Source organism: Peromyscus californicus, unplaced genomic scaffold (genome assembly GCF_007827085.1).
Source record: "Peromyscus californicus insignis strain IS unplaced genomic scaffold, ASM782708v3 Scaffold_15__1_contigs__length_86483966, whole genome shotgun sequence".
Taxonomy (NCBI): domain Eukaryota; kingdom Metazoa; phylum Chordata; class Mammalia; order Rodentia; family Cricetidae; genus Peromyscus; species Peromyscus californicus.
The window spans coordinates 1149268-1175172 of record NW_026294447.1 but is presented as its reverse complement, the minus strand read 5'-3'; the positions used below and the strand labels follow the sequence as shown (position 1 = coordinate 1175172).

The 25905-nt window shown below is 37.8% G+C and overlaps 1 protein-coding gene across 1 annotated transcript in view; it reads right to left on the bottom strand.

Annotated features, from left to right (window-relative positions):
* Positions 1-25905, bottom strand: part of Cog5 (component of oligomeric golgi complex 5) — a 328259-nt gene that overhangs the window by 273305 nt on the left and 29049 nt on the right. Inside the window, exon 6 of the mRNA XM_052738280.1 lies at positions 17928-18048. Coding sequence (XP_052594240.1) covers positions 17928-18048 — 121 coding nt within the window. The remainder of the gene's footprint in view (positions 1-17927; positions 18049-25905) is intronic.

Sequence of the window (25905 nt, the reverse complement as noted above, 5' to 3'; positions counted from 1 at the left end):
GAATGATTCTAAGAGCTTAATACTAACATATACCACTAGATCCAGTAGGTAGAATCACAAACCACCGAACACTGTCAAATAGCTGCAACCATCAGTCCTAGTTACTGCTGTATCCAGGTCTGCTAGCTTGTAAGTGCTCATAAAAGCATTCCATAAATCATAGATCCTAGATAGCAGCATATACAAATCTATTATCTCACAAGCACAAAAAAATGGAAATTCTTTTAAATGGTCCATTATGATAGCATTCAGCCCTCAAACCAAATTTGAACATTACATAAAACATTTGATTCCTATATGCTTACAAAGGTGGCAGAAATAAAACAAATATGTCAACCTCAGTATCACAAGGCAAAACATAATAAAAGTTAAAAAAAACAAAAACAAAAACAGAGCAATGGGGCTTAAAGGAAAAGGATTACATGTCCCAAAGAAGCTGTACAAAGAACTGGCATTGGAACTTCAAGATGACAAGGATCCCACAAGGCAACAACATCAACAAGTACATGAAGCAGGAAGCAAAGCTTTCAGCTCAGAAGTCTGAGTGACACCTAAACTGAATATAAAGACAGAGAGAATTCAGGAAACTAGGTAATAATCTCATTTTATCACACACAAAAAAGAAAATTAACTTTTTAATGTTCTTAAACATTTTGCTGTCTTTGTATTTTCAGCCTTCTGGTATTGATGCATACAATTATTTTTCACAAACATTTCTTTTTCTTTTCCCCACGACAAAGTTTCTCTATGTAGCCCTGGCTGTCCCGGAACTCACTCTGTAGACAGGCTGGCCTCAAACTCAGAGATCAGCCTGCTGCTGCCTTCCCAGAGCTAAGATTAAAGGTGTGCACCACCACCGTACAACTTCATAAACATTTCTAATGACAGCATTTTGGTTTTAATCAAGAGTTTCTCCACCTGGTGGTGATTTTTCTGATCCAGTCACATCTGCTACTCAGGATATTGTTCAGCTATTTCTTTCCTAGTGTCTCTCCCCATCTGCCAACCCAAGTTATTCTAGCATTATTTAAATCATCATGAAATATTTCCTTTAGTTACTGAAGAATTAGCATCAATAAGAGTGTTTTAATAGCATCCTTAACATTGGGAGTTTAATACATTTTGTTTTTTCTTCATTCTTAATAGATTTATAATAAATGTAATATGTGCAGAAAACAGATCCAGGTAGTAAAGTTTTATTCATGGTAGAAGTATTCTTTTATTTTTGTTTTAGTTCTGTGAGAGTTTTAAGTTTCATACAATCTGTTTTGATCATATTCCCATACCCCTACCTCTTCCCAGATCCATCTCCACTTCTCTAGCCATCTAGCTTTGTGTACTTCTTTTCTTTTTAAATCTTTTAAGACCAAATCAATCCCTAAGCCCAGTAAATATCTTTCTAGATTTAAACACATGTGAGGGCCCCTAAAAAAAAGTATTTTCATTCTATTTCTATTATCAAGTTTAGGCCCTCGATCTAGATCACTTTGATGTGAGAAACCAAATTAAGGTTAGCAATCTCTCATAAATTTCATTTTTCTCTTCTTAAAGTACAATTCCACTTATTTTCATCCCCCAGTTATACTATTTATAGCTACATTTTACTGAAACCTAAAATAACAAAGTAATATTCAACAGAAAATCATAGAATGCCATATATCATGGTACACATCTTTAGTCCCACAACTAGGGAGGTAGAGACAAAATAAGGAGTCCAAAGCCAGTCAGATTTATAAGACATCTGTCTCAAAAACAAAACAAACAAGCAAAATAGAAAACAAAGAAGTAAAAGAAGATAATAGAAATGCTGCAGCAAAGGCTCTGCATTTTTCTAATGTAGAATTGGAGATATCTTATAAGTTACATAACATTTCAAAAATACAACTATAGAAAAAATCTTTATAATTGTTTTTCAACATAAAAAATATAAAACACTCGGAAATCTAACTACAAATAGTTGTAAGTAAAAAATGACAAAAATGCAGTAACAAATTCAGTTCTAAGATTTGAAAAAGAAAAAGACAACTGGAGCAAGAGAAACCACATTCAAAACTCCAGCCAATAAGAAAAGTGCTATCAAATACAGGACATTTCAAACCTAGAAGGAAGGGGTATTCACAAAATAACTAAGGTGTGAAACACTGAAGTTAAATGCTTATTGGTTCCCAGAGTCGGTAAGTTCACAGCTCCAGGAAGCAAAACCTCGTAATTTTCCAGGTGACAGTAAATGGTACTGCTTGGAGTGCAATGTGGTTGCTATGTGAGCAAGCTAGACCCAAATAACTTACAGATGGATAAAAATGAAGCCATAAAAATATCTGAAGAATACCAAGGAGAATTGTTTTTTTTTTTAAGTTTTTCAAGGCAAGATTTCTCCGTGTAGCCCTGGCTGTCCTAGAACTCACTCTGTAGAACAAATTGGCCACAAACTCACATATCTGCCTGCCTCTGCCTCCCCTTAAAGTCATGTGCCACCAACCGCCTGACTGAGAATAAATTTAAAATACTGTAATAAGAAGCAAAAGTAACCCAGTAGGTAAAAGAGTACCATGTGTAATTAGAAAAAAAGTTAAATAAGACATTTAAAAAGTAACAAAATGGGTAAATGTCTTGTCTATATAATATAGCAAATAAACCTCTACTAGCAAGAGTATTTACAATCAACATGGAAAAGAACACAGTTAGCATACCAGTACAAAACAATGACAAATACAAAGGTATGCAACCACAGACATTAAAAACACATTCAAATCAGAATTAAAGGGGTGTGTGTGTGTGTGTGTGTGTGTGTGTGTGTGTGTGTGTGTGTGTGTCAATTTCACGTTATTTAAAAAGTAACTTTTAAGATGCATTTTATTTCCATATGAGAGAGAGGAAGGAGGAGGGGGCAAGGGCAAGGGTGTGCATGTTTGGTGAAAAGCAGATCACAACTCTCAGAAATCAATCCCATCCTATTCAGGTTGGAGAAATCAAACTCAGGCTGTCAGGCTGGACAACAGGTAGCAACCCACTGAGTCATCCATTATCCTAGAAAATAATTTTAAATGCCAATGACTATTAATTTTGACAAAGTTATATGTATGCTTCTTCAAATTGCTATTAGTAACATATTTCATTTTAAAATATTAAAACAAACCTTAAAAATGACCTCTAACCAAGAAATTTATCTTCTAAAATTTACCCTAAGAAAACAATGTAACCGGTCTTCAAGTATGGTCATCAAAATAAAGGTAATAACAAAAAATACAAATAATCAAAACAGGTAACAATAGTAGACTATTTATAAAATTACTGGATAGTTTACAAGTAAATATCACTTAGTTAAGTTAGTCCATATTCTGTTGCTATAACAGAATATTTAAGACTGGGTAATTTATAAAGGAAAGAACTTGGTTTCTCATGACTATAGAGCCTAGGAGTCCAACAGCAAATGGTCTCACACTTCATCACAACATGATAAAAATACAAGGAAAAGAATTATATCCCCTATGTGAAAAACCATGTTCCCAGTAAGTGACGTATGCCCATGTGTTAATTCTTCTAAAGTAGCTAATCCTCTTAAAAGTCCCGATCCCCAGCACTGCCACAAAAGCAATCAAATTTCAATCTGAATTGGGAAAGAGAAACCAAATTTAAGTAGCAGCACTAGTAGTTAAAATGAGGACACACACTCATGTGAACTAACATGGAAGTGTGTCCACAATGCAAAGCCCAAGACGGTGTGTGTGACAAACACCGCAGTCTGCAGGCAGACAGACAGACAGGAGGCTTAAACTCTCCAAAATACCAATAACAAATCCATTTAGAAATCAACATATATCTCAATTTTCTAGTTTTCACAGCATATCATTATTTGATAATTTAAAAGGTTTTATGAAATATCGGCCAGCAAGATGAATCACTAGGTAAAGACATTTGCCACCAAACCTCACAATCGGAGTTTGATTACCTAGGACTTCCAACAAGTTGTCCTCTGAACTCCTTATCTATACGCGCGCGCGCGCACACACACACACACACACACACACACACACACACACACACACACACACACACACGAATAAATACCTTTTAAAGTGCAATGCTCTATGGGGAAAAAATAATGAAGAAAATGCAGGTAGCATCCATGAAAAAGGGTATCAATCTTAACATTAAAGATTTGTAAGTGGTAAAGAGTGTAACTTTCACTGGAAAATCTACTGCACCTAAATTTATAAAATTCACAAATTCATATACTCTTTGGTCTCAGAGAGCACAAGTTGTAAAACTCTAGGAAAACAGTTTTAGTTTTGGTAAAGGGGAAAACATCTATATTTAATGAATAAAGGTGCTCAAACTGTCACCTTAAATATATATTTGAGAATACCTATAGACTTCAATTGTATGCTTTAAATTACTTATTTTAGAAGAAGAATGAACATAAAGGAAAAGAGTATTTCAGTCATACACAAAACTTCAAAGCCTGTGGATTCTACAGTAAATCTGCAACATGACACATAAGTGACCAGACATATTTCAGGTTGGGGAAGATGTTGTATGAAATGAAGGCCATAGGTCAGACGTGGGTGTTGTTCCTCAGGAAACATCTATTATGCTCTTTGAGATAAAGCCTCTTGCTGGGACCTGGAACACACCTATTAACACAGGCTGGCTGACCAGCAAGCCTAGGGACCCTCCTGTCTCAGCCTCTCTAGCAGTGGAATTACATGCGCAAGCCATCAGTTCTGGCTTTTGGGGGGAATCTAACTCAGGTCTTCACACTTGTGTGGCAAGCACTTTACTGACTCAGCGATCTCCACAGCCCTCAGAAATCCAACCCCTCCTGTTCTAGTTCTGTGATCATGAGACTGCTGCCTCATCTCAAGAGACTCTGTCCATCTCTAAAGTGGCATTACTTCAAAAGGGTGCCGGAACGTTTCATGAGAACTAGCTCAGGACTTGGCACCTGGGATCAACACAACACTTATCACATTATTGTGGAATTTGTTTAAAAACAGTTAACAATGGCATTTCAATTCAATTATGTGACATAGTCATTTTTCAAAGAATAAATTATAAAAAGGAAGCCGGGCGGTGGTGGCGCACGCCTTTAATCCCAGCACTCGGGAGGCAGAGCCAGGCGGATCTCTGTGAGTTCGAGGCCAGCCTGGACTACCAAGTGAGTCCCAGGAAAGGCGCAAAGCTACACAGAGAAACCCTGTCTCGAAAAACCAAAAAAAAAAAAAAAAAAAAAAAAAAAAAAAAAAAATTATAAAAAGGAATTCACTGTGACTTCTTCCCTCAATAGGTACATTGGGAACTTCGATTTTCTTAAGTTTTTGCTGTTGTTGGTGGTGTTTTTTAATTTTGTGTGCATTGGTGTTTTGCCTGCATGTATGTCTGTGTGAGGGCTTCAGATCTTGGAGTTACAGACAGTTGTGAGCTGCCATGTGGTTGCTGGGAATTGAGCCCAGGTCCTCTGGAAGACCAGCCAGTGCTGTTAACCACTGAGTCATTTCCCCAGCCCTCTTAAGTATTTGTTATTATCCTTTGGTACCCATCTCTAACTTGAAAATCTGTGGAGTAAGACTTGTAGGGGCCCACAGGGGCTCCCTAGTAAGACCTTACTCAAGGTCAGAGAATCTGAGCTTGCTTTACCCAGCAGGACTGCACAACAGGATGATTTGGCCACAGGTGTGGTCACCAGGTGTTTTGAAGGCTTTACACTTGGCTGTACATTGTGCTTTGATCTTGAAAGGGAAAGGTCTTTTGCCTCACCCATTGGCATTGTATAAAAAGTCCTTTGGAATAAACCTCTAGGCGACTGGGTAAATGTACATTTGAATGCAGAGAGGTAGAACACAACCACAAAGTATGACATGTGCCCAAGGTGACTGTTAAAATGTGACAAAATTTTTTTTTAATTTCAGTCCTAAAGAAAAAAGGATGAGAGAAAAGCAATCTTTGGGGGCCCTTTTATATACCAGACAAAGGCAAAAGCAGTCTATAAATTCTGTCTCAGAAAATCTCAACACTCTTTAGAAATGGGAAAGAAGTTCTTCAAATCCAGCCATCAAGACAGAAGAAAATGGAATTTAAACCATAATCTAAATGGTTCCAAAGCTCATCTCTTCCTGTCTCAATCTAAATTTCACAGCAGAAATGTTTGTAATCATTTCTGGTATAACTTTATGATAGTCTCAAGTCTCTAAAGTGTTAGCAATGTATCACTTTGATGAAAGAAGAATTTCTGAACACTCTGTTGTTCTGACCATTATGTTAAAATAACTAGGTTACAAGTACACATTCAATAAGATTTATTCAGTCATTTACTCTCAGTGAAAATCTCTCTAAACAATCCTTTTTGGCTTTTATTTTTCATTACTACAGTTTAACTCACTTTAAAACATTAATTTCACTACTTAGTGCTAAGCAGTAATTTTGGTACATCAATTAATTAGGTGGCTATTCTTAATGATTCTCAAACTTTGTCAGTAGACAGTATGTCAGCAAAGTGACTTTTATCTATGCCCTACCCCATAATTACCACATGTAGTATATACATGAAAGACTGGGGTGTTTCTTGTTTTATTTTTCAAAGAAGAGATCACCCTGGGTATACTTTCAGGCCTGATCAAGTTTGAGAATCTAGGTTACCATATGGGGAATCCCAAATAAACACTAACTCTCCTACTCAATTGAAACTGGTTATACAAATCTGTTCCCAAATAAAGCTTTAGAGCCTATGACTGCCTCAATGAGTTAATATACCTACTAAGAAACAATATCCAATCCCATCTCTTTTTCTATGTGTGCAGGAGTACATGCATGAGACCGTGGAAGTTGGAAGTGAACAGTGAGAGTGTAAGTACATTCTACAAGCACTCTCCATCCACCTTAGTTTTTGTGGCAAGACCTCTCGATAAACCTGGAACTTACTAATTACTAGAACAGCTGACCAGCAATGCTCCAGGGATGCTCTTATCTCTGGCCCCCTAGCACTGGAATCACAGGCACATGCTGCCATGCCCACCTTTTGACATGGGAGCTGGGGATCTAAATTCAGACACTCATGCTTGTGTGACAAACACTTTACTGACTGGGCCTTCTCACCAATCCTCAAGACTTACAAATCTTCAAACTTCTTTTAGAATAGATTGGGGAGCGGGAAGCTGGACAGATGGCTCAGTGGTTAAAAGCACTGGCTGCTCTTCCAGAAGATGTAGGTTCAATTCCCAGCACACAAATGATAACAGCCATCTGCAATTACAGTTCCAGGAGATCCACACCCTCTTCTGGCCTCCATGAGCATTGTACACATGTGGTACATAGACATACATGAAGGCAAAACACCTATACACATAAGTTGAAGGCCAGTCTGGTCTACAGAGCGAGATCCAGGACAGACACCAAAACTACACAGAAAAACCCTGTCTCAAAAAAAAAAAATTATAATACATAAAAATTAGAATAGTTTCTCAAACAAAGCCTAAATTTATAAACAAGGCAAAGCCAACTAATTTCAATTAAGCAAATTAGGAGACCAGAGTTAAACAGCTAACATTCTCTTCATCCAAATCACAAGATTTCTTCAGAGTATGTACTAAACAAATACAATTGTTGAACTACTAGCCTCAAAAGGAAACTCAATGGAAAATTTACTGCTCACTGCAATGAAATCTTGATTAAATATATTCTTATTTCCATTAGGCCCTGGCTTGATCCCTAGCACCACAAAATGAGCTATAACCCAAAAGTTAACAAACTGGAGCTCGCTTTTCAAAGGCTCTAGAGTAGAACCATTTTCTTGCTCATTTAGGTAGTAACAGAGTTTAGTTCCTTGTGGTTGTGAGACAACTAGCAAGTTCCATTTCTTTCCTGGCTATCAGTTGAGAGCAGGTGCCAACTTCTAATCACATCTATCTGACTTGATTCTCAGTCCCTTTCTTTTACCTTCAACACCAACAACAGCAGATCACATATTCTTCATGCTTCAATTTCCTGTCTTCAGCCAGCATCCAGCATTTGATAGAGTCTTTTGCCTTTCTCTTCCATTTTTTTAAAGAAGTTAGTGACTGACAGTGAAACCACAAGAATAACCTATAATAACCTTGTCTCAAAGCCCATACCTATAACTGCAAAATCCTTTTTGCCATTCAAAATAATGTATTTCCATGAATTTGGGCATGAACATCTTTGAGGTGGTCATTATGATGCCTAGGGTACTATTTTTATTGAACTTTACTCATCTGAAGTCAGAAATTAAACCAGAGAGCATGACAACTGCTATAACATGAATTTATGTTAATCCCCAATGCAATAGTGTTGGTAGGCAAGGCCTTTGGGTATATAAAATTTAGACACAGATTTTCAATTATTACCTATTGCAGAATATTATTTTAACTGGGCAAAGATGTGTTGCATTTGTTTATACTGCAGAATATAACTTTAACTGTGTAAAGGTCTGTTACTTTTGTTTATGCTGCATTTGTTTAACAATGTAAGGATATGTGCTTAAATATGTAAAGGTATGTTGCATTTCTTTCACATTGCCTGCCTAAGGCACCTGATTGGTCTAATAAAAAGCTGAACAGCCAATAGCTAGGCAGAGAAAGGATAGGCGGTGCTGGCAGGTAGAAAGAATAAATGGGAGAAATCTAGGCTCAGAGGGGAACAAGAGAAGGAGGAGGAAGAGAGAACAAGGGACATACGCAGGGCCAGAAGCTAGGCCAGGCAGCCAGACATGGCAAGCAGTGAAAGTAAGATATATAAAATAAAATACAGTAAAAAGCCACAAGGCAGAAAGTAGATAAAGAGAAACAAGTTAGTTTAAGTTAAAAGAGCTAGAAAGAAACAAGCCTAAGCTGGGTGGAGCATTCATGACTAATAAAAAGTCTCTGTGTTATGATTTGGGAGCTGGTTGGTGATCTAAACAAAATAACCTGGTACAATTACCTTTTACAATACTTTAACTTGTGTAAAGTAAGTGACAGAACTCTGGACCATTTCATTCTGAGCATCATACCTTCTTGATGCATGTCCTAAAATAAATTAGCCACAAGATGTATCTGTGGATAACTAACTTGAGGTTTTTTGTTTTTTTGTTTTTCCCCTTTTTTTTTTTTTTCTTAGTTCAATCCTTTAAAAAACAGGTTCCAGTGACTGGTTTTGCCACGAATAATTTTCAGGAATTATTTTCCAAAGTGAACTTGTGTTTATTTTACCATAATCAATACGGAAAAAAATCTGGATTGCCACTCCTGAACTCTGAATAGGATCCTAGCTGTGATCATAAAAAAAAAAAAAAAAAAAAAAAAACCACACACACAACCCTTTCATTCACCAAAAAGGATTTGAAGTTCCTATCACACATATTAAAACAAATGAATAAATCTGGATCCTATTTTACTAAATATTTCTCAGAAAGTCATACCTGTTGTTCACATGACACTAACTTGACAATTTCCATATCTATAATGGCAATCATAAATTGATATTAAAGCCTTCTAACTTAATCCTAAGTTATTTTCATTTCAACAAACCCAAGAGTGATTAAAAAAACAAAAACTGTTTCAAACTGTATGTTCTACTCACAAAGTAATGAAGCATAAGAGTGATGAGAAGCAGAGCAACACATCTACACACCAGTACAATATTATAGAGACTCAAGGCTGCACCTACACACCTGTACAATATTATAGAGAATCAAGGCTGCACCTACACACCTGTACAATATTACAGAGACTCAAGGCTGCACCTACACCCCTATACAATATTATAGAGACTCAAGGCTGCACCTACACACCTGTACAATATTATAGAGACTCAAGGCTGCACCTACACACCTGTATACTATTATGGAGACTCAAGGCTGCACCTACACACCTATACACTACTATAGAGACTCAAGGCTGCACCTACACACCTGTACACTATTATAGAGACTCAAGACTGCACCTACACACCTGTACAATATTATAGAGACTCAAGGCTGCACCTACACACCTATACAATATTATAGAGACTCAAGGCTGCACCTACACACCTGTACAATATTATAAAGACTCAAGGCTGCACCTACACATCTGTACACTATTATAGAGACTCAAGGCTGCACCTACACACCTGTACAATGTTATAGAGACTCAAGACTGCACCTACACACCTGTACAATATTATAGAGACTCAAAGCTGCACCTACACACCTGTACACTATTATAGAGACTCAAGGCTGCACCTACACACCTGTACAATGTTATAGAGACTCAAGGCTGCACCTACACACCTGTACAATATTATAGAGACTCAAGGCTGCACCTACACACCTGTACAATATTACAGAGACTCAAGCTGCATTTCATTAACAAGCTGATGTCATTTAAAAGGAATAAACAGCAAATAACCCATAATTATGGGTCTGCTTCTACACATTCAAGTCATACTTTAACAAGTTTTTAATAACAATATTTGTTTAACATTATGAATTTTACATGCTACAATGGAAATGAGTAGTGGCTTCAGCATCCAAACAAGAAAACACACATACAAAGAAGCAAGAAATGAAAATCTTCCCTAATTACTTTGAAGAAACATTTACTAAATAACTTCCTTTCAACTATAAGTGTTCCCGCAAGGGGTGATAATAGATAAAAGTATACAGCTTCCATAGCATTATTAATCAGTCATATTAATAAAACATAAAAGGGCTGTTGTAAATGTGAAATGGAAGGAAAACAGTAGACTAATGTGCACAATAAGTGAGCTGCTTGTTATTTTCTGTATGCCATTCTGAATTCCACAACAAAACACCACAATAAAAGATAAAACAAATTCAATAGGATTTTAAGTGATGTTACTTAAAAAAGAGTTTTATTTGAGTGTGTGCTACTTTACTATGCTGCCTATACCACAGCAAACCCATAGTAAGACTTTCAGATCATTTGGATTTGAGAATAGCATCACCTCCACCTGATGGTAGCTGAACCCTAGTTCCAAAAGTAATTTAGAAACATAGAAATCTAAATCAAGCATATTTGTCCTTTGTTAAATTTATCTATGTCAAAACACCAATGTAAAACTGCAGAATGACTTACCCATACCAAAGTTTTTTGTGACATGTTAAAAAAATGTACCACCTCAGACCAATAAAGGTAATACTATAAATAGTCTCACAGTGTATCTACCACCTTTGCTTCAATATATAACTGCAGTGAGCTTAAAATAAAACTAAGTTTGCAGCACCTAAATCTGACAGACATTAAAAAAAAAATACCACTCATTAATTCAGTGCTCACTGAGTGACCATCTACTATATAAAAAATTTATAAAAGCATGTTTTCACCTGTGCATGAATCAGTTTCACTTGATCATAAAAGTATTTTTAACAGCTTAAGAAAGTATCACAGTTATAACAAGAACATTATTAGATGAAACTGTTATAATTATCCCTTCTTCCAAAATAAATATGTAACAAAAGGCTTACAAAAAATATTTTTGGCTTAAAGAACATTCCCTCATGATATATGAGATTAGGACACAATTAGATGGGAATGAAAATGCAAAACTCGGAAAACAGAGAGTCAACATTACAAATTAATGGAGTTCTATGTTCTACTTACCTAACTGCTTCCTTATAATTTACTACTAATTTTATATATGTGTGTGTATATTTGTATATATACATATATATTTGAGACAGGTTCTATGTAGTCCTGGCCTGGAACTAACTATGCAGCCCAGGCTGGTGCTGAACTCACAGAGACCCTCCGGCTGCCTCCCAAGTGCTGAGATTAAAGGTGTGCACCACCATGCCCAGCTAATTATACTTTTTTAAATGATCTTAAAATAACTTACCAAAGCTTTAATATAGACCATTAAGTCATTAACTGCCACAATCACAAAATGCATCTGCTGTACATCATAAATAATGCATATTAATATTTTATATCTGATTTGAAATATGAGGTAATCATATTTCAATCAAAAGTCATTCTCTCATTTTCACCTAAGAGGTCTTCATTTAGATTTAGTTTATATTCAAGGTAATCTTAGAATGTGGGATAAAATTGTGAATTTTTTTTCATGGGTTTTAAAAAAAGGAGACATTTAGAGACCTAACAATGACAGCAATCTTTTTGGCAAATCAATAAATGCTGCCAAAGACTTTAAGGAGAAGCACTGGTGGTTTAAGAGCACAGACTCTGGAGTCAGAGTTTTCCAGGAACACTATATGTGCAACTTCAGAACCCATTAGAATATAGCTATAAAAAGAAAGGAGACTTTGTGTTTTGTTTTGGGACATATCGTTAATGTCTAAAATAGCACAAGGCATGTGCAGTAGGCAGGCATTCAATAAATATTTATAGAAGGGATTAATAAATTGGCCTACGTTTTATAAGAATAAAATGACAAGTTTTTTCTTACTGCTTAATGGGAAGTAAAGATGAGTCCAAAGGTTTTGAAAAGCAGGAGAAAAGTTTGTCTCCTGGAAACCACATCAGCAGCATTGTTAGCATCAGATTTATAATTCCAATACAGAGACAGTGACAGAATTGAACTTCTCAAACACAAAACCTGTATCTATTCACTAAATTTATATTGGGTTCCTAACAAGCTTATTTACGCTGAAATAATCATTTGATAAGTATATGAATTACAAATCTTGATTTTCATAAACAGACCAGAGTACACACGAAAGTATTGTCTGGCTTGTTATTAATGGAAAAATTTTCTTCCTTTAAATTCTACTTGTAGGAAATACTCAACAATAGAGTAAATAAAAATAAAATTAAAAGCTAACTATAAATATACCTTTGTAAGCTATAGTAATCAGTTCATAGATACATTATTTTCAAAAACTAAAAAATATTGAAGATAGAGCCAATACTACATTAGAGAAGAGGTTTAAAGAACACAACTCTAGCCGAGCAGTGGTGGCGCATGCCTTTAATCCCAGCACTTGGGAGGCAGAGCCAGGTGGATCTCTGTGAGTTCGAGGCCAGCCTGGTCTACAGAGTGAGATCCAGGACAGGCACCAAAACTACACAGAGAAACCTTGTCTTGGAAAAAAAAGAAAGAAAGAAAGAATGAACGAATACAACTCTATGTGTATTACTACATCTATTGGTTCTAGAATATAATAATCATAATAAAATATTTGCTATTTTAAATATACTGGACTGTATTGAGGATAAATGCATACACTAAACCTTGAAATAGTTTTTTATCTATGGTTAATTACTACTACAGATAAATTTTGCTGCTTAAAGAATGAGAATTATTAAATGAAGCTCATAGCTGATACTAGAACTTTTACACCCATATGTAAGAATACACTATGAAAACAATACTCAGTGCCTTCCTCAGCCATTATCAGAGACACTTCCTCCTGCTACACATTGGGAATAAACACAGAGACCCACAGGCAGACATAATGAAGAGAGTGGCAGGCACTGGAACATAGCCCTGGATATAATATCTCCATCAAATGCCTCCCCTCAGGGCTCAAGAAACCTTGCAGAAGAGGAAAGGGTATAAGAGACAAAAGGGAAGGAGGACACCAAGAAAACAAGGATGAAAGCACATATGAACTCACAGAAACTGAAGCAGCACGAACAAGACCTGCACAGTTCTGTGCCAGACGGAGTCCTAGAGCTGAAAGGAGAAACAGACACATGCCCCCATCCCTCACCCAGAAGCTGTCTCCAATTGATAACCATTTTGTGGCGGCTCACAAAGGTTTTCTAGTGAGATATGAGCTTGCTTTACCCAGCAGGGCTGCATTTAGAAGATTGCTTGACCATGTGCATGGTCACTAGGTGATTGGAAGGGTCTAGACTTGGCTGAGCTAGGGGGAGGTCCTTTGCTCCACCCCTTGGCATTTCTATAAATAGCCCTTTAGAAGAGACAGAAGGAGCCACCAGATATTGACCAAGGCCCTCCCCAGGCTATCCTTTGTTTCTATCTGTTTCTCTCCCCTCTATCTTTCTACCTAATATCTCTTATTCCTCTCTCCTCAAGAGTATCCTGGGGAAAAAGTGGGGGAGGATTCCCCCACACCATTTGCAAATGAAAATGAAAATTTAGTTTTCTCCAAGGGGAAACAAACTACTCTTGAGGGCAGGCTGCATGCCTAGCAGTATATGGCTAATAGAAAATGGACACAATGACATCTTTGGAAGTTCCTTGTCTCATAATGTCTTGTCAGTTTTATTACTATTATTATTATTTATTTTTATCTTTTTTTATTTAATTTATATATTTTTCTCTCTCTCTTTTTACCTTATAGGTCCTGTAGTGGTTTGAATAGTTATGGCCCCCACAGACTCATGTGTTTGAATGCTTGGCCCATAGGGAGTAGCAGTATTAGGACGTATGGCCTTGCTGGAGTGAGTGTGGCCTTGTTGGAGGAAGTGTCTCACTGTGGAGGTTGGCTTTGAGGTCTCATATAAGCTCAAGCCACACCCAGTGAGACTGTCCACTTCCTACTGCCTATGGGTCAAGACACAGAACTCCAGCACCATGTCTGTCTGCATGCCACCATGCTTTTCACTACGATGATAATGGACTATACCTCTGTCACTGTCAGCCAGCCCAATTAAATATTTTCCTTTATAAGAGTTGCCAAGGTCATGGTGTCTCTTCACAGCAATGGAAACCCTAACTAAGATCAGGTCCTTTGTGTAGATATTACGGCTTCCAGTTTAGTGTTTTTATAGGATTCCTTTCCCTCCGTTTGTTTTGTCCTATTCTGATGTTAGTTTATGTTTTATTTCTTTTTATTTTATCATTATCCCTTAGAATCCTGTTTATTTGCTAATGAGAGACAGAAGCAAGGTGGAGGGAGGTATCCAGATAAGATGGGAGGTAGTGAGGAAGTAGGAGGAGCAAAGAAATGAGAAATCTTACATAATCAAGACATATTATGTGAGAAAAAAAAAACTATTTTCAATAAAAGGAAGAAAGCAAGTAATAGTTTGGGAAAAGAAAAACATGGTAAACAAAAACAAATTCAAAACCAGTGTTTCCCAGGAAAGAGTAACTTCCACTGAGCAATTTAAAAGCAGCGAGGGCTGTTGATAGAGTGCCACCATGGTCTCATAGCTGGGCTCTCTTGAAGGAAGCCTTGTCACATCACACGAAGCTTTTACTCTACTGTTAGGTCAGGACAGTGCCTGAGATCTGCTCTGTCCCCTGACACTTGTCTAAATCATCACTAATCCCACTGTAGTCTCTAGCCTCTTACCCTGCTGTACCATATAGCATTATCTGACAAAATATATATTTATTGTGTCATTTCTTTAGTGAAAGCCAGAGGTAGTAGAAGATTCCAAGGAAAGGATTGATATACACAGAACTCACAGAGACTATAATAAGACCTATACATGTCCAAACCAGACAAAATCCCAGAACTGAGACATAGAAGAGAACATAAAGTTCTTCCCCTAAACTAGAAGAGACTTGCAATTGATAACTACTAGAAAAAGAAAAATTAGTTTTGCCAATGGCTTGTCACTGGGTATATCAACCACACTACAGGGCAGACCCCACGCCCAGGAGTAACTGGTAAACACAAAAGACTCCATGCTTATTTTTTGTTCTCCTTATTTCATTTTGGCCTTTTTTTTTCTTACTGGATTTTGTTGTTGTTGTTTTTAATTTTCACTCTTTGAAAGAGAGAAAGAATATGAACTTGGGTGAGTAGGGAGGTAGGAAGGACTAAGAACAACGGTAAAGAATAAAATCAAAAGTTGAAAAAAAATTAAAAGAAAAACAGCACAAATGATAAGTTAACAAATTTAAAAGCATTACACAAATATACAATGTACTATTTTTAAATTTTTAATTAAAATAGAATTGCATCACTTTCCCTTTCTTTCCTCCCCCGAGACCTGCCCTCCCTCCAACTCCTCTCATGCTTCCCCCACTCTCAAGTTGATAGCCACTTATTTCTTTGATTATTAGTTACACACAGGTATATGTATATGTATAGGCACAGATGTATAATTATAACCTTCCAAATTAAAAAAAAATCAAGAAAGTAACATACATGAGAATAATTTTCTTTTTTTTTTTTGGTTTTTCGAGACAGGGTTTCTCTGTGTAGCTTTGCACCTTTCCTGGATCTCACTCTGTAGACCAAGCTGGCCTCGAACTCACAAAGATCCGCCTGCCTCTGCCTCCCAAGCGCTGGGATTAAAGGCGTGCGCCACCACTGCCCAGCGAGAATAAATTTTAAAATAAAAATATATATACCTTTAAAAAAGAAAGAAATAAACACTCACATATTACTCATTGCTTAGTAACTTTTAATATAGTCCAGCATACTAAATAGCATATTGCCAAGACGAGTCTAACCAATGTCTATACTTAAGCATCACACAATTGAAATGTTGAAGCATGATTTGTGAAAATTACTGTATTTCTTTGACCAGCAAAAATATAAACATCAGAGCAGTGATTCTCAGCCTTCCTAATGTTGTGACCCCTTAATACTTCCTCATGTTGTGGTAACCCTTAACCATAAAATTATTTCGTTGCTACTTAATAACTGTAATTTTTATGTTATAAATTGTAATGTAAACATCTAATATGCAGGATATCTGACACGTGACCCCACCAGGGTCACGATCTACAAGCTGAGAACTACTGCAACAGAGCAAGACTTTACAACAGAAATATCAAAAATGGAAAAACTCAAAGGAACATGTCAAATACATTTTTCTAGTGTTACTCTGGCATAATCATGCCTTCAAGAGTAAGCAAACCAGCAATGTTTAAGACATATATAATCGGCTGGGTGGTGGTATTGCACACCTTTAATCCCAGCACCTAGGAGGCAGAGGCAGGCGGATCTCTCTGAGTTCGAGGCCAGCCTGGTCTACAAAGGAAGTTCCAGGACAACCAAGAATGTTTCACAGAGAAACTCTGTCTCAAAAAAAAAAAAAAGACATATAAGACATATAATCAAAGGCCTTCTAAATCTATAAAAGAATAAATATCACCAAATATTTTCACTTCTAAAAAAATTACTGTGTACCCAATGAAAACAAGAAACCCACAAAGTCTCATCAAAACCCAGGTGTTGGCATTTTCTATGTGTACTCACTAGTTATTCAAACTTTCTCCTGAAAAAATTATGGAACTTGAAGCTTTTTAGCCAGCAAAACCATCAACTCTAAACCTTGAATGTCAAGGGCCTATTTCAAATATCTAAGAAAAGAATGAATAAAGACATCTAGACACCACAAAACATGGGATTTATCACCTAAATAAACAGCATTTCTCCTGGATATTTACTCCATAGAAACTACAACAAAACCTACACACAAGTGTTTACACCCACTCTATCATAATCACCAAAAGCTAGAAAAAACTCGAATTCTCCTTCAACCAGTGACTCAAAGGACAAGCCCCATGACAGCACAGAATGTATTCTAACAAACTGCTAGTATTCCTACCAATTTGAATAAATCTCAAAGGTATTAAAAGCTAGGTACGAGAAGCCAGCCTCAAAAAGGTATGGACTTTATGATTCCATTTATGTGTCATTATTAATAGACAAAACTGTAATGATAGAAAAATTATGATGGCAGTCAGGTTAGAGGACAAGGACAGTTCTGATCACCAAGCAATGATGCGCATATTTTCAAGAGTAATAAAAGTGTTTTGTATCATGACTGTGATTGCAGTTACTCAAATATTTACATGTTAAAGTGTACACAACAGTTCATGAAAAAAAAGCCAGTTTTATTATATGATCATTTTTAAAGTAAACAACATTTTCAAGAAGTCTAGTTTTATTCACCCTTTCTGGAGAGAAACATTGCTATATACAGCCATTTTAAAAATTTTTAGTAATATTTGTTAATAGTGATAACAAATGTCAACAAATCAACTGAGTTAAAACTGTCAAACTTCTACCAATTTTTAATCATGAAAGGACTTACCAAGTTCATTGAGACTCTGAGCAGCTTTGGTTATCTCTCTACTTCCTCCTTGCAGTTGTCCCTGGAGTCTCTTACTGAGATATAAGATGCGAATTATTCTCCGAAGCAAATCACAGGCAACCTGTTCAAGTGATACAGTATTAAGAAAGTACAGTAGCTCCATGAAGTTTCATTGTGATTACGGTCAGTTCATCTGTGAAGCTTTCCAATTCTTCAGATGTGAAAAAAAAAATTGTTTATCCTTTTTGTTCCCCAGTAGACACCCTAAACAACCACATATCTTTAACAAGAACATCCACAATCCCATATTTAACCTTTACAAAAAACTTCAACTTATCCCAAATAGAGCAAATTTGAAATTGAGATACTATGGAGTCAAAGATTCTTTTCAACCCTGTTCTAGGCTGATTGCTGTTTGACTTCACATTACTTCAAATGGAAAGGTTCAAAAAGCTCCAATGCTAAGACTGTATTTCTATACAACTAAATCAGAATCTGAATGAGTGATGACTACACATCAGTTCTGCTTGCTTAAAGGCCCAGTTAATGGGAATGTGCAGCCAACTTCTGTGCTTGGCTGCCCACTGTGGCCTCCACTCTAGTTTCTCTTTTCTCAATGTCTAGTTTTTTTCTCAACTTCACTAGTCCTTAAAGGATAAATTATGCATATCTGCTGTGGGATGGTCTGTATGTCAAGTGTGTTGCTGATTGGTCAATAAATAAATCACTGATTGGCCAGTGGCTAGGCAGGAAGTATAGGCGGGACAAGGAGGAGAATAAAGCTGGGAAGTGGAAGGCTGAGTCAGAGAGACACTGCCAGCCGCCACGATGACAAACAGCATGTGAAGATGCCGGTAAGCCACGAGCCATGTGGCAAGGTATAGATTTATAGAAATGGATTAATTTAAGCTGTAAGAACAGTTAGCAAGAAGCCTGCCACGGCCATACAGTTTGTAAACAATATAAGTCTCTGTGTTTACTTGGTCAGGTCGGAGCGGCTGTGGGACTGGCAGGTGAGAGAGATTTGTCCTGACTGTGGGCCAGGCAGGAAAACTCTAGCTACACATATCTGCTTGAGTTTTCCTAATAGATCTTATCAATAAATAACAGAAAAGAAAATTAGTAAAACAAAACTCAAAAAACTATTACTTACTTTTATGTCACTTCCTAGCTCTTTTTCTTTCCCAAATGCAACCGAGGTTCAAAAAAAAAAAAAAAAGATTCAAACGTGTGCATGCTCTGATGCAGAAACTGGGTGCAGAACCATTGAAAGAGAAGAATGAGGTCATCTCATTTCTAGCCTCCACGGTGATAATGAAACACAGGTGATGTATGCTGCTCATCACTACCATCTTTGAATAAGCCCAAGGCTACTTGAAAAGCAAGAATTTTTTACTGAGGAAAACCCTAAAAGGTAGCAGTAAGAATTAAAAACTCAATGCCGGCCAGGGGCTCTTTGCCCGAGGTCAGGAGGAGAAAACAGGAGCTTGCCCAGCACCATGAAGACTGAACGGGAGACAAAGATTCACAAGCCCACTCACTCATCAGGCTGTTATGACAAGCAAATAGACAAGCAAAAAGAGAAAGACAGAAGGCTCATGTCCTGTAGAGAGAGGCAGATTTGAAAAGGTGAAGGTGGTGAGGAGTGGACTGAGGTGGGTGGCCTGCTTACCACCAAGGGCCAAGGTGATGTCCAGGCCTGGGCTATTGCAAGGGCCATGTATGCCCACGACCTGGCCACACCTGTGGTCTGTGTTCATGTCTGTGGCTCCGGTTACTACCTAAGACCAAGAGGATAGGGCTGCACAGAGTTGGCCCCACCCCTCACTGGTTGCAAGAAGAGGGAGAACTGGCCTTGCCCCTCACAGCTTCAGCACCCAAGAGAGGGAGTCCCGCACCTCGCCTGGGCAGCACAACAGAGCTGACCCTGTTGGTGGGGGTGCAGGCAAGCTGGGCATGAGAATGGGAGAACTCCTTCTGCCCACGCCCCCCCCACCCCCCACCCCTGTCTGCCATGTGGTGGTGTGGGTGAGAGAAAGATACTCTCCCCACCTTTCTGCTGGACACCACCCCCTGCAGCAGGTGGGAGAGCCGGCCCTGCACTCACCTGGGCAGTCCCTCACCAGCTGCAGCACTAGGGAGAGCTGACCCTGCACTTACCTGGGCAGCCTGTTGACAAGGATACAAGTAAGCCAGCCCAAAGAATGTGCATGTAGGAGATTTTTCTTTTCTTTTCCTTTTCTTTTAAATTTTATTTTGTTTTATCTTGTGGGGGAGGTTGCAAGGGCAGAGGGCGGGTGAGAAGGGACGGGGAGATGAGTTAGATCGAGATAGATGATGTGAAATCCACAAAAAAAATTTTTAAAAATTAAAACTCCAAGGGATAGGAAAGATTAACACAGTAGTTAGGTGCTTGCTGCACAAGCTTGAAGGCCTGAATTTGGATCCCCTATCACCATCAACTCATAAAAACCCAGGTTCAGCATACATCTGTAACCACCAACCCCCCTGCACTGTGCAAGTGGAGACAGAATTCCTCGGAGTTGCTGGCTCTTGCTAAAGGAGTAAGCTCCAGGTTCAGTAAGACCCTGTCTCAAAAAAAATAAGGGGACAGGGATCAAGGAAAACACCAGATACCTCTGGCCTCATGTTCACATACATACATGTACACATTCCTGCACACACACACACACACACACACACACACACACACACACACACAAACACACACAAAAGAATTAAGAGCTCCGGAAAAACATCACTAAATGACCAGGTATAAATATTCTTTTATAGGCAAACACGGTACATACTACAGCCACCCCAGTCCCACTCAAACACTCCTATAGCACATAAACACACAGACATTGTTTACAAACAGACACAGCCAAAGACACACAAGTAGAAAACATGTTTGTTTAACTGGTTTTCATAGTGACCACATGATGAATAAGAAATAAGAATTTCCATCAAAAAACCAAATGCTTAGCATATTTATTTTATTTATTGGAAACATGATCTCACTTTGTAGCTCTGGCTGGCCTGATACTCACTATGTAGACTAGGTTGGCTTTAAATTCAAATCTCTGCATTCTGAGTGCTGGGATTAAGGGATGCATCATGACGGCCAGCTAAATTCTCCATCTTTTAATTAAATGTTATTTTCTAAGTATATATCATAAGCACAATTTAAAATTCAAAACATGAGGGTTGGGGATTTAGCTCAGTGGTAGAGTGCTTGCCTAGCAAGCGCAAGGCCCTGGGTTCGGTCCTCAGCTCAGGGAAAAAAAAAAATTTTAAACATGAAAAGAAGCAATGCTGAAAAATCATCCTCATATCTCTATGCTCCAAATTATGCTCTGAATTAAAACCAGTATTACTAGTTCCTTGATGAACAGAAGTGGTTTTTGTTATTGTTTGTTTGAACTTGCTTATTATTTTTGGAGATAGTGGCAGTGCCCACCTGGCCTGGAACTCACTACATAACACAGGCTGGATGCAACTCTTCCAGCCCTGCCTCCCTCTACCTTTCAAGTACTAGGATTCCAGGAAGCAATTCTCTCTACCACCTAGGACGGCAGCACGGAGCCCAGCAGAGCTGTTTGTTTCCATGAACAATGTGGAATTTAGAACCTTTCGAAACTATTCTGAGACTACACACATCATGGAGTGAACTATCAGGTCTTACTCTTGATCCCCTAAACCTGTCCATCCAAAATTATTCAGTCGTACCCAATAAAAGGAATGCCTTCAAACAATAATTTCAAGTTCATTTCTAGTGCTTTACTCTTAACAATCTTATTCACTGCCTACTACATAACAAGCTGCTACATAACAATCTTAACTCCATTCCTGCAAGGATTGCCTCAAGTCAATCCTCATCAGTTCCAATTTCACACAATGGTCTCTCAATGAAATCCACCTTCAAAGATTTATCTTCTTACAGTTTTCAACACTCAAGCCCCCTTTTTAATAAACTTTGGTGCCTCTCCACTTAAAGACTAGTTAAATTTTCTAAGAATAGCATTAATAAAATCCTCAATCAACAAGTCTTAGCTAATCTAAAAGCCATCAAGTCTCACCATTTCTCAACACACAACTCTCTCCTATAATCAATTTCCTTTTATTTTACTTTCACTAATCATAAAACGTTGTAAGCCACATTCACAGATTTATAACTAACTATACTTAGAACCACTACACAGAAGAAAGAATATTGGCCATCACACACACTGCCACATTCATCTCTTGCTCCATCTGAAAGAAAACACTGTTCTTGTTGGTTCTTGCTTGTTTTTCGAAACAGAGTTTCTTTGTGTAGCAACCCTGGCGGTTCTGGAACCCACTCTGTAAACAGGCTGTCCTCAAACTCACAGAGATCCACCTGCCTCTGCCTCCTGAGTGCTGGGATTAAAGGGGTGCGTCACCACACCTGCTAACCACAATTCTCTTTTATGGTAATAACGTCCCTACCTTTATCCATGGATTTGTTACAGAAATAACTCTCTCTCTCTCCCTCCCTCCCTCCCTCTCTCTCTCTCTTTCTCGTGTTTGTGTGTGTACATACACACATACATATGCATACGCAAGTTACAGATTTTATGTCCTTTCTAGTCGACAGATTTCCTCAACTTTTCTCTGGGAATCTGTGAAACACATTAGATCAACTATCAACAAGGCATCCCAAAACTGCAGTGTGATGACAACATCATCATAGTGTACTTTAACAAGTTCTTCTGCCTTCTATATTTCCTATAAAAAAAGGTGGATGTAGGCGACTTCATCAGATCCAGATTCTGTATTGTTGGCAAAGGTCTGAAGATGGCTCAGCAGTAAAGAGCACCTACTGCACAATCACGAGGACAGCGTTCAGATTCCAGCACCCACATAACAGGCAGAAATTAATAGGACGACATCTGATGTTCTCCTCTGACCTCCATGTGTGAGCACACACATGCGCACACACATGCACAAATAAATCTCTTTAAAGTACTTAGGCAAGATCATTAGGTGATAGTATATCCATACAGCAGGTATGATTGTCTCTTTCTGATATTAAGTATCAAAATCCATTAAAATCTAAGAGATTACAAAAACACTCCAATTCTACTGTTTTATCTTTATTTGTTGGCACATAAAATTTCTATCTCCTCTATTATTTGATAGGGTCAGGTGCCTAGAAATAAGAATATTTCATCTTGCTTTGGTTATCAGTTTCAAAAGGCAGTGTTTCTTTTTTAAGATTTTATTATTTTTAGTGTATGTGTGCCTGCCTGTAGGTATGTATACATAAGTACAGGGGCATGAAGAGGCCAGAGGCACTGGATCAACCTAGAGCTGGAGCTACAGTATATGTGTAGTGGAGGGACATCGAACTCAGGTCCTCTGGAAAAGCAGTACATTCTCTTCTTTCAATCCAAAGGCAGGATTAACGTCCACTAATGACAGTCAGTGCAAGATGGGGGTGGGGGTTGTTAATTTTCTGAGGTTGTTTTTTCCATTATGAAAATAGGTATTAAGCATCAAGAGGGGTTGTCAATTCACTGTAACTTTAATCCTTATTGATGCCCAAATGGAACAATTTGACCTAGTTGAAACACCTAAGTGCAAGCAACTATATCACTCTGCCTAAAACTAAGAGATTTCTCACTTTCATGATCTATGGCTTTGGCACTAAAATGAAATAACTGGTCACCAAAAAACATTTCTGAATTGGCTATGAAGCTCCTTTGTCATGGACCTGGTAGTTATGGTGTCTGGTATAAAATTTTTCAAGATCACTTTATATATTTTCTTTCTCCAACCTGAATCAAAGATTTCTCAAAGAAGCCTTAGTTTCTTTGAAGAGGAAACAGTATTTCAAGATCATTTTGGAAACTAGGCTTGCTCATTGCTGGACTTTCTCCATAGACATAGGTAGCAAATGTCAGAACTAAAATATAGGATAAATATTCACTTGACTTATTTGAGAATAGAAATAAAGCATTCTGATTAAAATTATGCATATACATACCTACATTTATAAGGCTTATGATATTTTAAAATTAAAACATCTCAACTTCATACTGAAACTTCCAATTCAGGATCAAAAGTACAGGGTGTTTAAACTCTATCTTCCATCTTATATCTTAGACATTAAGAGTTGTGGCTCTTAAGGACACAGCAGATAATACAATTAGAGTAAAATAAGATAATTCACTTGTTTGATTGCACAACACACAAAAAGTAGTATCTATTTAAAGAAAGCAATACATGATAAAAGAATGACTACTGAACGTACCTAAATACTGCATATGATTTTATCACATTTTTCACAGTTACATTCTATTTTTTTTTTTTTGCCAAACCATCAAATTGTTATTTCCTATACTTTACAGTCCTTGTTTAAACTCAATTCTATGCTCATTACAAGTCTTTACATTAGTATTTCTCTAGTCATTTTGGTTGACTGAAGTAGTTTGTCTATTAAGATTCATAAGGAAATGTCATGAGAACAATAATCTCTGCTTTCTTTTATGCTGATGTGAGTCCCTACTTGAAAAACAGTTCAATTAATATATCAATTATCTATTAGTCTTTAAGAAACCAGCACAAAACTCAGTGGCTGAAAATTATTTCACACTCTGTGGCTTGAGAATTAAAGAAGAATTAACAATGTGTCATGTGAGACCACCAATCACTCTGCTGTACTGAGGTAACAACTAGGCTGGTCTCAACAGCAGAAGAAAGCATCACTGATACATCAGGTACAACAATGCTTCCCTGCTTATTAGACCCATACAGCTAATTTGAGCTTCCTTGGAGCGTGATCGGTCTAGCTTTTGTAGAGTAGAAATCAAAGCTGCTGTGCTCCCTAAAAAGTAAGCCTCAAATTAGCTTTCCTAGTACCAGAAGGTGTCTTGCAAGCTTCCAGATGAAAGAGACAACCAACTGATCCTATCCAGCAATGATATGTATGGACCAAAACAACAAATACCATGGCACAATACACCTACAGGTGCAGCGGTGGCACACAAACCTTGGTGGTAACCAACAGCTCTCTAATGGTACTTAAGATCCATTAAACAAGAGGGATATCCATGCCTGGTATTGGAAACCTAGCTAACTATTCAGTGCTAGTGAAATCATAACTATTGGAGGAGAATCTACAACCACTAACTTATTAAGCCAGCATAATCCCTAACAACAATCTATAAACATTTATCCTTATGTCTTAGGATTTCTAATTCTATGAAGAGACACCATGATTACACAACTCTTATAAAGGACAATGTTTAATTGTGGTGGCTCACTGAAGAGTTCAGAGGTTCGGTCCATTATCATCATGGTGGGGACATGGCTGCATGCAGGCAACATGGTGCTGGGGAGATAGCTGAGAGTCCTACATCTTGCAGGCAACAGAAGTCAACTAAAATGCTGGGCATGTATAGGAAACCTCAAAGCCTGCCCCCACAGTGACACACTTCCTCCAACAAGGCCATACCTACTTCAACAAAGCCACACCTCCTAAGAGTGGCACTTCTTATGAGCCTATGGGGGCCAATGACATTCAAGCTATCACACCTCATAAACACACGTAAGTGTAGTTTTCACCCATCATCAAGGAAAAGTCTCTTTTCAACAGATGGAAATGACTACAGAAAACCACAACCAATAAAAATGCAAAGTTGTAAACCCAAATGGACACAGTTACAAAACACTATGATATCTAAGGCTCAGAGAACATTGCCGAAGAGGGGGTAAAAAGACTGTAAGAGCCAGTGGATCAGAGAATTTGCTGTGGGACTGTGTCTTATAGCATCAGAAGCTATGCCCATAAAGTCTTACCAACATGACTGTCCAAACATGAGCCAAATAAGAGTGACACATAAATGAACGTGCCAGACTGGACATGGAAAAGCCCACAAGGCATCAGCTCTACACAAAGAACTACAGGCAATTAAGAAAGGCTAGAACAGGAGATGTGGTCTTCCTTGGAGAA